Source organism: Melozone crissalis, unplaced genomic scaffold (genome assembly GCF_028551555.1).
Source record: "Melozone crissalis strain CALT ecotype California unplaced genomic scaffold, PUWL_Pcris_2 ptg000073l_1, whole genome shotgun sequence".
NCBI lineage: Eukaryota > Metazoa > Chordata > Aves > Passeriformes > Passerellidae > Melozone > Melozone crissalis.
The window spans coordinates 5218369-5231940 of NW_026535850.1; the positions used below are offsets into that span (position 1 = coordinate 5218369).

Here is a 13572-nt window from a genome sequence, read left to right on the forward strand (position 1 = left end):
TCTGCCTGTAGACGGGAAAGTAAAGGAGATTACTTTAGGCCTCCCAGCCTTATGTCCATTTTGGAAAAAGTCCCCATTTAATGGAAAACATGAACTTCTGCAGATAAGAGCAAGACGAGAAGTTCTAGACGATAAAAATCCAGATGACACTTGGCAAGAACCCTCTAGTTGAGTGAAATTTGGATGGGCCCTAGCTAGAGTCATTGCTTGGTCCTAGAGCAAACTATAAGAGCAGAGAGATGCTGTACAAACTTACAGGTCAGGTAGGTAGACTGGCAAGAGTCACCCGGGAAGGATTTAAAGAATTAAATATACAATTACAAGCCACCACAAAAATTACTTTACAAAATCGATTGGCCCTAGATATGTTACTCCTGAAAGAGCATGGAGTATGTGGATTCTTAAAGGGACAAATTGATCATTGCTGCATTCATATCCCAAATGTAACTGCCGATGTGGAATATGACATCAATCAGTTGAAACAAATAGAGCATGAAGCACAAGAAGGGCAAAAGGATTTGGCTACAAGCTGGTTAGGAAAAACATCAATCAGTTGAAACAAATAGAGCATGAAGCACAAGAAGAGCAAAAGGATTTGGGTACAAGCTGGTTAGGAAAAATCTTTAATAGATTAGGGTGGAATGTGAGTTCATGGATTAAAATCTATCATTGAGAGTGTGATAAGCTTACTAATTGTATTCTTAGCAATTTGGTTCGTTTACAGCATCTTAAAGGGAGAGATACAGAAGAAAACGTCCTGGAACCAGAGGATAATAAAGGCACTAACACGAGATCCACACCCACCATCTTCTGGTTCTCCAGTTCGTAACAGCATCCACGACAATGTTTACATCAACCCTGGATTTGAAGAACCAAGTACGAACTGAGGAATAAAGGACTGTATCAAGTGAAAACATTTACACCTATAGTGAAGTGAAAATGCTTTCAAAGGGGGGAGAATGATAGTGGAGCCCTGGAAAAAGTTAAAGATAGAATCTAAAATGTTAGGCTTTGTGCTTTCCCAGATCAACTGCACCTGCGTAAGCAGTATGATATATTATATAATTGTTAGATGTGATGATTGTTTAGTAATTAAATGTAATTCTTATATAACCAAAAGAAGAATATTGAGAAAGTATGCTGGAAATTCAGAGAGGGGCTAAATATATATATACAATAGAAAAATGTAAGTTTAATAATTAACATGGAAGTTATATAAAGATAAAGTATAAAACACGATCCTTTCGGATGTATGGTCGGAATCAGATTTGGGTTGAATATACCCCGATTCCCAGAGCTCTTGAATATTAAAGCACCGCATATAATCCCTATGTGATTATGTGTTTTGAATGCTAACATTGCCAGCAGTTGCTCCAGGTGCTCCTGCCATCAGCCCTGGCAGGAAGGAGCACAGCCCCTAATGCACGTGGGCTTTGGCTCCCTGTGGCACAGAAGCCCCCGGGGGCACAGGTCTCTGGGGCAGGAGACGGGCACCAGCGCTGCCAGGGCTCGGGGGGTGGCAGCTCTGCTTGGGAAGGGACTCTGCCACACCTGCTGATGGCAGCGCTGCCCGGACCCCAGGGCTCAGAGCAGCATTGGTGCCCGGGCCCACACGTTCCTTGTGCGAGTCACACCCGCGGGTTTAGGATGGCCACGGGCCGGGACGTGTCCCAAGGAGGCCGTGCCCGCTTCCCTGGAAGGGCCTGTGCCTTCCCAGAGCAGCTGCGTCGGCAGCCCTGGGGGCTCCTTCTGCTGCCCTGGGCCCACAGAGCAGGGCAGCGTTTGCTGATGCTCTGAGCCCCTTCCTAAAGATCCTGTCAGGCTGCCTTAGACACCTGGGGCCAGGCATTCCTTCCACCCTGGGCCACTTTGGCTGGGCTGGGGGCAGCCCCAGGGCAGGCGGCAGTGTGTGCAAGGGCCCTTGGTGACACACTGCAGCACGGTCACTGTGACATGGAATAGAACCCGGTGTCCAAGGTCCCTTTGTGACACGTGAGAAATAGAAGCATGCCCGGGTGCTGGGAGAACGCAATGGGACAGGACGGGACAGAGCAGTGCCGTGAGGAGCCCCCGCACAGCGCACTCGTTCGTGTCCCACCTGGAAGTTATCTGAGGCGTTGTTCTTTTAGCTGAGCTTGAGGCCAGACCATAAGACTTGCTGACCTGTGGTCTCCCCGAGGCTTCTCTTTCGCAGCTGCCCTTGAGGGCAGCGTGTGGGACTTGGTGCCCTTGGAGCATTTCCAAGGTATCTCTTCTGCAAGAAGCTAGTGTCACTGACATGAAGCACAGAACCCCAGAAGTGCCCAATCTGGCCTGGGGGGAAGAGGAGGAAGAAGGCCCTGGAGCTGCTTCACCACTGGTGACTCAACAGTTGGAGCCATTCCAGCCACCACAGGAGGGTGAGTGGCAGAGCTAGGCCACAGGACTGGTGCCTGCAGCCAACTTGACCCTATGCCATGCCATGCCATGCCATGCCATGCCATGCCATTCCCTGGGGACATGCCCAAGGACAGGACGGAAAAGGGGCCGGGCAGACACCCCGCAGGGGCCGTGCTCCATCCCCTGGGCCATCCCGGGGCTCTCCCTGCCTGGGCAGAGCAGGGCTGGGCTGTGTTCTCCGGCCTCTCCCGCAGCCCCTCAGCTCTGGCTGCACTCGCTCTTTGCCAGGTGCAGCCCTGGAGCACACACAAGAGCAGGAGTCCAGCCGTGGCCGCTTCCGCAGCACAGCCCAGGTACCTGCAGCCACCCCCACCTGGGCTGGGCCTGCTGTCCCTGCTCAGCCCAGCACCGTGTGTGGAGCACTCCATGCAACATCCCCGGCTTCCTGCCCTTCTCTTACAGTTGGTCTGCAGATTCATGAAAAGAATTCGGCAGGAAGAGGGCATCACCATGGGCACTGGGCTCAGAGCAGATTCAGAGCTCCTCGAACATGAGACCAGCGCGGCCCTCCTGTGTATGTTTGTAGAGGAAGTTTTTTACAATCCAAAGCAAGTAAGGAGCCTGTGGCCAGGCTTTGATCCTCCCAGCAATTGCTTGGCCTCCCAAGCCACACATGCTGGTTGCTGTGAGCCTTTGGGGCCACATGGCAGTGCGCTGGGAATGGAAGCACTTCTCTGGGGAAGCTGGCAACATTGCTCCCTCTGGCAGCTTTCCAAGTCTCCCTGTGCCTTCTCTAGGTGCCCGCCATGGTGAGGTTCATCCACCAGAGGATCATGGCCAATGATTGTGATGAGCACAGGCTGGAAAAGGCCCTGCTGGACCTCACTGAAGCACAGCCAAATGACGCAGTCATCACGCTCCTGCGTGTGGCCCCGTCCTGTGACAGGTATGGGGCCCACCTGCCCATAGGGCTCAGGCCTCCCCAGCCCATCACCCTGTACAGCCTGCCCCAGGTGTCTGAGCAACAGAGACTTCCAGGGCCCTCTGGCTGCTGCCTTTCCCAGCCCTGGCACGTCAGCCCCTGAGTCTGCTGCCATGCTCCCTTGCTGCCTCTCAGGGCTCTGTCCCCAAAGGGCTGGGCTGCCTGGCTGCTGCTGGCCATGGCCAGTGGGCAGAGGCAGAAATGGCAGCCAGCTCAGCTCCCCTCGTTGCTGTGTCTGAGACCCCCCTGAGACATTGCTCTGACCCCACTGAGCTGCCATGGCCATGTGGAAGACCATCATGGGCTCAGCCAGGACTGCAGAGCTGGCACAGCTGATACTCCTGGATGTGCTGGAGAGCTGGCCAGAGCACAGCACGTGCACCTCCGATGGGGACAAAACGGCTGTCTTTGCCCTGGCTGTGAGTTTCTGACACTGGCCTTTGCTGGCCCCAAGGCCGCCTCTCCAGCAGCTCTCCATTCTCCTTCCCCCACTGCATCTCCCTGCCTCAGGCGCTGGCCTGAAACCTTGCCCAGTGGCAGCTTCAGGCCCACCAGGCCCTGTGCTCCCCCTGCCTCTCTCCGGGCCTCTCCCTGCCACGCTCGGGCCCTGCCACACGGACACCTCGGCACTGAGCGCTGTCTTGGGGGCTTTGCCCTTTTCAGGCAACCGTGGTGATGTGGAAGATCCTCCAGGAGTCCCATGTTCCATGTATACTGAAAGTGTATTTCCCCCGCCTGTTTGTGCATCTGCTCTTCCAAGCGTTTCTCAGCACAGAAGAGATGCCAGAGGAGGTCGATACATTCTTGAAAGGATGCCAGGAAGAGCACGGCCTTGCCACCAGCCCCAACAGGTGCTCCATGCCACTCCTCCTGTCTCTGCCACATGGCCTGGGAAGGAGCCAGTGCTGCCAGTGTGACCCGGGCTTTGCTGTGTGTTATGGTTTGGGCAGGTTTGGGCTGTGTGTTATGGTTTGGGCACACAGGTTTGCAGTGCAGACCCTGAAGTCCCTGCTTTGCCGAAAGCAGTACAATGTTGTGGTGGTGGCAATGGAACGCAGGTGTGGCTGGGACAGACTGCTCTCTGTTGACACCCGCCACTATGCTGTGGGTCTGCTGGCCAGGTGAGACCCCTTTCTCCCCACTGCCTCTGACAATTGTGCCCTGTGCCCAGAGTGACCCACACAGTCCCCGTGGTCATGGGCCAGAGGGCCTTGTCACTGAGGGACGGCCAAACAAACTGGAAAGGCTGGGGGAGGAAGGTGGCCAAAAGAGCAGCCTCTGAAGTAGCCCAAGGGCGCTTGCAGGCTGTTGGAGAAAAACCTGACCTGTGCGAGTCACTCCTGTGAGAGGTTTTATTCTCCTGGCTTACAGTCTTGCTGACTTTTTCTCCTGCCAGGGAGATGTCCTGCGTCTCCATACCCTCCTGTTCCCGGATCCTTCACTACCTGCTCCGGTTGCTCAGAACACGGGAGCCACGCTGGGATCTGCCCGCCCTGGCGTCCCTTGTGGAGGTGAGCCTCAAGGCCAGCGCTGCCTGGCTGAGCTGCCTCCCAGCTCTCTGCCCTCTCACAGCCACAGCTGCCAGGACAGTGCCCATGCCCTGTGCTGCTGCCTGGGCCCAGCCCTGTGCGGCTCCAGGCTCCTGCTGGCCGGCTCCCTGTCACTGCCCTGTGCCTTTCAGGTCCTCGAGTTCCTGGACTTGAAGGAACGTGATGCTGAGAGAGTCCTGCAAATCTTCTCAAGGTACCTGCAAAGCGAGTGCAGCGAGAGGCGTCACCTGGCGTTCAAGGCCCTTCTCAAACTCACTGACGATCCCTCGATGGTGAGAAGGGGTCAGTGGCTGAAGCCGTGCAGGCAGCGGGGGGCTGGGCAACGTAGTCGCTTGGCCTTGCCTGGGCTTTGGGCGCTGGGGCAGCTGCTCCCAGCTCTCCTGCCTCCCGCTTCAGCTGCCCCAGTGCTTCGGGACAGGCCTTTGGCCTCTGGGCCCTGCAGCAGCAGGGTGATGTTTCACAAAATTGTGTTCCACACAGACCAAAAAAATGTGGAGCCTGACTAAAAGACTTGTGGGGCTCCTGCAGGATGAAGATGGAGAGATAGTTAAGATAACAGTCATGGTGCTCAGCTTTATAGTCTTGGAGAAGGACACATCAATACCCAGCCCCATCGCCCTGCAGCTGGCTGAGGGGCTCCTGCCAGTCTTTGACCATGTAAGGCTCTGTGCCCACAGCCATGGCCACTGGCTGCTGCCCTGACACTTGGTGCCCTGTGCAAATGCAGGCCTGCACCCAGGTGAGCCTCTCACAGCCCATGCTAAGATCATCTTTTCTTCTCTTCCTACAGGATAATAGCCAGGTGAAGCAGCTCTCCATATTGCTCTTTCACACATTGCTGAGTCTTCCACTGGAAAAGAAAACAAAGGACCTGAAGACACAAGTGCGCCACAGCCTGCTCCCACTTTTCTTCTACTGCCATAATGGGAATCGGCGTGTGGCACAGGTGAGGACTTATGGGCTGCTTGTGTGCCCCTGGGAGGGGACTCAGCTGCCTCCTGCTCTGGTCACCTCCCAGGCTGCATCCTCCCCAGGCTGTGGCATTGGGACATGGGTCCTGCACCCTGGGCTTTGTGGCCATATCTGGGACTCTGCTGCTCTCCAGGTTTCTCAGGAAACACTACATCGTGTGGTCAAATTCCTGAAGAGGAAAGATCTAGAAAAACTGGCGAGGAAGGAGAAACTCTGGATTTTCGCCAATTGCCTAGTAAGGACAGCCTGTAAGCCCCAGCCTCAGCCTGGAGAAGGCCCCTGAGGGCGCTGCTCAGTGTGCGGGCTGGGCAGCTGTGCCCCTGCCCACTGCTGCGGCCAGAGGCCACGCGGGCTCTTCTCCAGGCTCCCGTGGGCCCGAGCCGGGTGCCCATGGAGCCCTGGCCCGGCGGGGCTGCGGAGCGGCACCGCGGCTCCCCGGGCAGCAGCCGGCCCTCTGCCCCCTGCCCTCAGGAGCCCTTGGCCAGTGGCTGCTGGCCGCGCCTCAGGGCTGTGCAGGTAGGGGAGGCCGGCGCTGGGCGCAGGCAGCGCCCGGCCCGGGGGCTGAGCCCGCGCCAACCCTTCCCTCCTGCCGCTCTCTGCAGCTGGCAGACGACAAGCGCCGAGCGGCCGAGTACCTGCACCAGGCCCTGCGCTACCTACAGAGCCCACAGGAGCCCCTGCGAGAGGCGGCTGTCAGATTCATGGGTGAGCCACCAGCCCGGGCTCCCTCCCCGCCCTGGCCTGCCACAGCTTGGCCCCAGCCCCGCCGGCTGCCTCGGCAGCGCCAGCGGGGCCCGGCGCCGTGGAGCCCCGCCTGGCCTGGGCATTGCTGCTGCCGCCCTCTGGCAGCCGTGCCCTGGGGCGGCAGCGTGCGGCAAGGGCTGGGCTGAGCCCTGCCGGGCCAGCAGCCCGTGTGGCCACAGCGCCGGCAGCACCGCTGGCAGGGAGCCGTGCCACTGGGGCCATGACAGGCTCTGTGTTCACAGGCATGGCTGGGCGGCGCCTGAGGGGGCAGCAGCAAGAGCTGCAGCTGATCTGCACTGCTGAGTGAGGGCAGCGGGCTGCCAGCGTGGGCTGCCGGGGGAGCTGCAAGCCTTGCCCTGGCTGCTCACACACAGAGAGATTTCAGGGCCACGTGGGGGATTCGTGGCTGCTCTTCGGGCTGATCCCCTTGCTCCCTGCTCCCTCCTGGCCATGGCAAGAGCCGGCTGTTATGGCCCTGGCAGGGGGCTCTCCTCAGCTCCCCACAGATCCAGGATCTGATCTTGGCTCTGTTCCTCTGTCTTGCAGTCCTGGAAGACATGGCAAATGACATCAGCCTCTCTGTGAGAAGCCTGACAATTCAAACTTTGCATATTCTCAGGGCACTACACAGAACTCAATATTTCACTTTTACAAATTTGCCCGACCTACTTTGCAGGGTGTGGAAGACAGGGCCACAACTGCTGGGGCTCAGCTGGCTGTGCTGCTGGAGCTCTGCAGAGAGATGATCCCTGCTGGTGCCACCAGAGCCAGCATGGATTTTTTCAGTTTGTTCAAGACTGTTCTTTTCTTCTTTTTTTTTTCTTTTGTATGTAAATATAGAATGTATTATTATAGAGAGAATCCCAGGATCTTTATTTTGCTGCCCAGGGTCCATAGGGCATAGAAGAAGAAGGGAAAAGGTGCTTGTGCTCAGCCAGCTGCCCAGGCGTGCAGTGTTGCAGGGAAAATAGCCAGAAGCCCCTTGGCCTTTGGTGGTTCTGCTGAGTTCTTTGTGCTGCCCACAGAGCAGCTGGGCAAGGGCCAGAGCTGTGGGAATCCCTGCCAGAGCCGTGTCTGGAGATGGCCACAAGCCCAGGGCCAGGCAGGAAACGCCATCCGTGTCCTTCTGCCCGGGTGCTGCTGGCTGCCTTGCTGAGGGCTCCCAGGTGCCTCTGGATGGGGCTGCTCTGGAGCTACTGTGGGACTGCGGTGCTGCTGCCGGGCAACTTGGCCGGGCTGGGGCAGCCCCTGAGGGGCTGGGGCGCTGGCAAGCCCTGAGCAATGGGCTGTCAGAGGCCACAAGCAGCCCCCTGGCAGCTGCCTTGATCCTGACAGCTGCCTGCTCTGGCGCTTCCTCAGTGGGCGGTTGGAGGGACCCCCTGGAATCAGGCATGGAACCCTGGTCCTGGCCTTTCAGGGCTGTGAGGCCAGGAGTTGTGGGACTGGGCGTGTGCCCTCCCTGTGCTCCAGACTGGAGCCCCTTGCCCCTCAGCCTTAGGCATTGAGCACCACTGCCTGCCTGCCGAGTCTTGTTCCTGTTGCCGTGAGGGAGGCCAAGCTTTGTGGTTTTAGGCCCCATTGAGCCAGAAGAGCAGCAGCTTTGAGCTCAGAGGGGCCACAGAAAGGCCCTCTGCACGAAGGGCATTCCTGGCTTTCCCAGGGCAGGGACACATGAGATTGTGGCAGGTACCTTCAGGGTGCCACGCTTCCTTTTGCACTGGGCCACCTCCCTGTGTGCAGGGCTGGCTCTTTGCTTTGCTGTCCTCGGCCTGTTGCCGTCATGCTCCTTTGGCTGCCTGCAGAGAGGGGCAGCCCTATAAGGAGGGTGAAAGCCCTGTCTCCAACATCTCAAGGGGGAAATGGAGCTCTCCCGGTCCTCAGCCCATGCTGTAAGCAGAGCAGAGCCTTTTCCCCAGCTCTCATGGATTTCTGCCTGCTGCTGGCCCCTGGCCCCCATGACCCACTGCACTCGCTCTGAGTCACCTACAGGATGGCTGGTGCCTCTTCATTTGCTGATGGGATGTGAGGGGCACTGAGAGAAAGGTGGCTGTCCCAATGCTGAGGGCACACTGAGCAGACTTGAGGCTTCCCCAGCAGGTTGCAGGTGCCTTCTGTGTCACTGAAGGGAGAGCAGAAGCCCTGCATGCCACTGAGGCCAGCGAGAGTCCCTGAGGGGAGGCGGGTGTCTGTCGTGTCCCTCAGGGTACGGCGGTTTCACTGAGGGAACGGGAGCGTCACTTGAGGGGGACACGGGCACGCTGCGTGTGGCTGAGCGCACATGCCGCTGGCTGAAGGGACGCCACGGCCGCTGAGGGGCCGTGGGCTCGCCCTGAGGGACACGGCAGGGCCGGGCCGGTCCCCGCTGCGCCGCCGCCCGCTCCCCTCAGCCGCAGGGAGCGTTTCCCGCCCAGGCGCGGGCGGCCCCGCCCCGCCGCTCCCCTCAGCCGCGGGCGGCAACTCGAACCCGCTGGGGCTGCCCCGTGGGGCCGGGCGCCGGGCGGCCTTCCAGAAGCCCTGGGAGAGCTGCCCCGGGAATGCCCTGCACTCAGACACACCGAGGAGCATGGGGCAGCCTTGGCTCAGCGCCAGGGAGTGTTTCACTTTGCCAGGGGTGAAGCTGCAGTAGCTTAGAGGGACAGAACTTCCTAGCACAGGGCTGCTGGAATTTCCTGGTGTCACCTGTAGGGCACAGAATGAACGTTTGGGCTTTCAAGTTGAGGTAATCACTGGACCGTGAGAATAATGAAATCGGAGGTGATATGTCGAGTACATGTAGTGGATGTTTGAGCAGGAAGATCTGAGGTGATCTCCAGGGGAATAAATTTCTTTTCAGGCAAAGTCTGAGTAATTTCTAGAGGGCACATATAGATCATTTTGTGACAAAACCTGAGGTAAAAGTTACGGCAAAGCCAGAACATTTGGGGATAAAATCTCAGGTTCTCTGCCTTCCCACTCCCTCATGCCATGCCCCACCAGGGCAACTTTGCCCTCCCTGTGCCCAGCCAGCCCAGCCTGGGCACCTCAGGGGTGCCCCCACCCTCCTGCTGAGGCCCGGCCTCGAGGGCTTCTGCCGCAGGCCTGGGAGACGCTCTGGGCAAGCGCCAGAGCAGCCGGGTGCCAGGGACAAGGCAGCTGCCTGGGGGCTGCTTGTGCCCTCTGACACCCAATTCCTCAGGGCTTCCCAGCACCCCAGCTCCTCAGGGGCTTCCTGGTGTTCTGCCAATTGACTGAGGTGATAAAAAGGACACATCACTGGAAATAATGTTCTTCTTTTACTGTGAATATGAAGGAACCACAATGTAAGATGATACATTCAATAAAAAATATGCTTTTGGTTTAAGTGACAAGCAATAACAAGCAAGGTAATGCACCTAATACAGTAGTATAAGAGAGAAATGAGAGCGATTCAGAAAGATGCATCACCAGTTGCCTAAATTGTTTATCATCTTGCAGATCTGCACTTGCTGGTGAGTCCCATTTTACACCAAGGACCTGGGGAACCATTCCCCGTAATTGGGAAAATCCTAGGTCATCTGTTCACACAGAGATGAGATCTCCAAATTTGCCCCCAAAAGTGGGTCCAGCTTTTATAGACCAAAGAGAGCAAGTCAACATGACTTAATTATATTTTTAGCCCAGAAACACCTGCAGGTGATGGCACACTTCACAATCAGCAGGACACACAGCCAGGCCAAAGCCCAGACCTCTGCTGGGAGGGTTTCCCCTCAAATACCCTTCAAACGAACCTCTCTTCAAGTCAGTTGGGAATGTTTCTTCAAATGATCTATTTCTGGCACCTAGCCCCACACTGTTATGTGAAAGTTTCTAAAGCAGCTGCTTTAGAGTCCAAGAGCCACCATTAAGAGTCCTTGTCATCTATTCCCGGCTAAATCACACTTAGGAGCATTTGAAGGGTTTGGACCGAGTGAGAAACCAGACCTCTGAGCTTTTTAGATGATGCCATTTCTTTTTCTTATCTTCTACATTGATAGGAAGGATGAGTTTGGCTCACATCTCCACTACAAGGCTCAGAAGGTCACAAGACTTCTAGTTCAAAGGCCTTTTAAGGATTTATTGGCCAATAAAACATTGCCAACAAGGATATGTATGTTTCTGACCCAATCCGTCAATATTTCATTCTACGGACTCATGCTCCAGCGTAAGCTTTCTTAGGAAATCATGTTCTGACACACAAACCTACAGCACTGCAGTCTAAACTTCGTGTTTACTGATTCAACTACTTTTATTTTCTCTACATCTTAAACTCTAAAATGCTAAACTTTCCTTCACTTAGCTTAAGGTTTCTGTGCCTTATACTAGAAATCTACATTCTCGCTTCTAGCACCTGAATTTGGAAGCCCTTTGCAAGGCCTCAGCTCAAATCCTGTGTTTAACTGTAGGCCTTGGCTAACAGGCCCAAAGATCTGAGAACTCCCTGCATTTCTGTTTCCAACAACACTGATGCTGTCAGTTCCAGAGTGCCCAGGAACCGCCTTGCAAGTCAACTCTGTCAGGATCAAGGCAGCTGCCAGGGGGCTGCTTGTGGCCTCTGACAGCCCATTGCTGAGGGCTTGCCAGCGCCCCAGCCCCTCAGGGGCTGCCCCAGCCCGGCCAAGCTGCCCGGCAGCAGCGCCGCAGTCCCACAGTAGCTCCAGAGCAGCCCCATCCAGAGGCACCTGGGAGCCCTCAGCAAGGCAGCCAGCAGCACCCGGGCAGAAGGACACGGATGGCGTTTCCTGCCTGGCACAGGGCTTGTGGCCATCTCCAGGCACCGCTCTGGCAGGGATCCCTGCAGCTCTTGCCCCTGCCCAGCCGCTCTGTGCGTAGCACAAAGGCTTCAGCAGAACCACCAAAGGCCAAGGGGCTTCTGGCCATTTTCCCTGCAGCACTGCACGCCTGGGCAGCTGGCTGAGCACAAGCACCCTTTTTATCCTCCTCCCCTAAGCCCTGCCGATCCTCGCAAGGAAAAGATCCTGGGAGTCTGTCTACTATACATATTTTTATTTACATACAAAAGAAAAATAAAAATATGAAAACAAAAATCTTGAATAAAAATAAAATCCCTGCTGGCTCAAGTGGCCCCAGCAGACTAGAGTCTTCCAGATCAACTTTACACAGAGTTCCAGCAGAACAGCAAGGCTGTGTGCCACAGACGAGGCCGTTTCCTCCATGCGCTGTGGAACTCACCTCGCAGCTTACGCCACGTGGAGTAGCGAGCCCTCTGTACAGCCCGGAGAACGAACCCAGCTTCAGCTGACAGATTTCTGATGGCAGGACTGCTGTCATATGCCATTTCTTCCAGGGCTTCAAGAGAGAGGAACAGAGTCAAGGTCAGGTGCCATATCTGCGAGGAGCTGAGGAGAGGCCCCTGCAAGGGTCATCCCAGCCGGCTCTTGCCATGGCCAGGAGGGAGCAGGGAGCAAGGGGATCAGCCCGAAGTTGCAACCAACAAATCCCCCATGTTGCCCTGAAATTTCAGTGTGCTCTGCCCACGGGAGCAGAGCCCTCCACAGCCGGGGCAGGGCTTGCAGCTCCCCCCAGCAGCCCCTGCTGTTAGCATGCTGCCCTCACTCACCAGTGCAGATCAGCTGCAGCTCTTGCTGCTGCCCCCTCAGGCGCCGCCCGGCCATGCCTGTGGACACAGAGTCTGTCACGGCCCCAGCGGCACGGCTCCCTGCCAGCGGCGCTGCCGGCGCTGTGGCCACATGGGCTGCTGGCCAGGCAGGGCTCAGCCCGGGCCCTTGCTGCACGCTGCCGCCCCAGGGCACGGCTGCCAGAGGGCGGCAGCAGCAATGCCCAGGCCAGGCGGGGCTCCACGGCGCCGGGCCCCGCTGGCGCTGCCGAGGCAGCCGGCGGGGCTGGGGCCAAGCTGTGGCGGGCCAGGGCGGGGAGGGAGCCCGGGCTCGGGACTCACCCATGAATCTGACGGCCGCCTCTCGTAGGGGCTCCTGTGGGCTCCGCAGGTAGCGCAGGGCCTGGCGCAGATGCTCGGCCGCTCGGCTCCTGTCGTCTGCCAGCTGCAGAGAGCGGCAGGAGGGAAGGGTTGGCGCGGGCACAGCCCCTGGGCCGGGCGCTGCCTGCGCCCAGCCCTGGCCTCCCCTGGCCGCACAGCCCTGAGGCACGGTCAGCAGCCGCTGGCCAAGGGCTCCTGGGGGCAGGGGGCAGAGGGCCAGCTGCTGCCCGGGAAGCCGCGGTGCTGGCCTGCAGCCCAGCCAGGCCGGGGCTCCATGGGCACCCGGCTAGGTCCCACAGGAGCCTGGAGAAGAGCCTGCGAAGCCTTTGGCTGCAGCAGTGGGCGAGAGCACAGCTGCCCGGCCTGCACACTGAGCAGCGCCCTCAGGGGCCTTCTCCAGGCTGAGGCTGGGGATTTGTGGCAGCTCTTACCAGGCCCTCGCCGAACCTCCATGTCTGATCCACTTGGAGCATTTGTTCAATATCCCTCCTTTTCAGGAATCTGGCTGCAGAATGCAGCGTTTCCCGGGAGGCCTGGAGAGCACCAGAGAGGCATTGTTGGCCCCACAGGCCAGGGCACAGGAGCATCCCAGTGCCACAGCCTGCAGGAGGCTGCAGCCCGCAAGGTGCCAGGGCAGGAGGCAGCCCAGCCCCCTCCCAGGGGCACCACAGCCGGCCACAGGTCCTCACCTCAGCAACAATCTGATTCTCATCATGGCAGTGGAAGGACAGTGGGACCAGGCTCTGGCGCACGTGGGACTTCAAGGCCTTTCTTCCATCTTCTGTTAATAACTCCAGCATCTCTTGAAAGACACACATGCAGCTCAGCTGCACCTGGATATCATCCTGGATGAAAGGAAAGGCCAAAGACCTCAGCATCAGCTGCTTCAGGCCCCCCAGGGCACAGGCGTGCATCTGCACAGGGCACGAAGTGTCAGGGCAGCAGCCAGTGGCCGTGGCTGTGGGCACAGAGCCTTACATGGTCAAAGAGTG

At 57.7% G+C, this 13572-nt stretch overlaps 1 protein-coding gene across 1 annotated transcript in view; it reads left to right on the plus strand.

Annotated features, from left to right (window-relative positions):
• The first annotated feature begins 2889 nt into the window (after positions 1–2889).
• Positions 2890–13572, plus strand: part of LOC128946047 (olfactory receptor 14A16-like) — a 31902-nt gene continuing 21219 nt past the window's right edge. The window contains exons 1-3 of the mRNA XM_054289979.1: positions 2890–2991; positions 5043–5183; positions 6017–6118. Coding sequence (XP_054145954.1) covers positions 2890–2991; positions 5043–5183; positions 6017–6118 — 345 coding nt within the window. The remainder of the gene's footprint in view (positions 2992–5042; positions 5184–6016; positions 6119–13572) is intronic.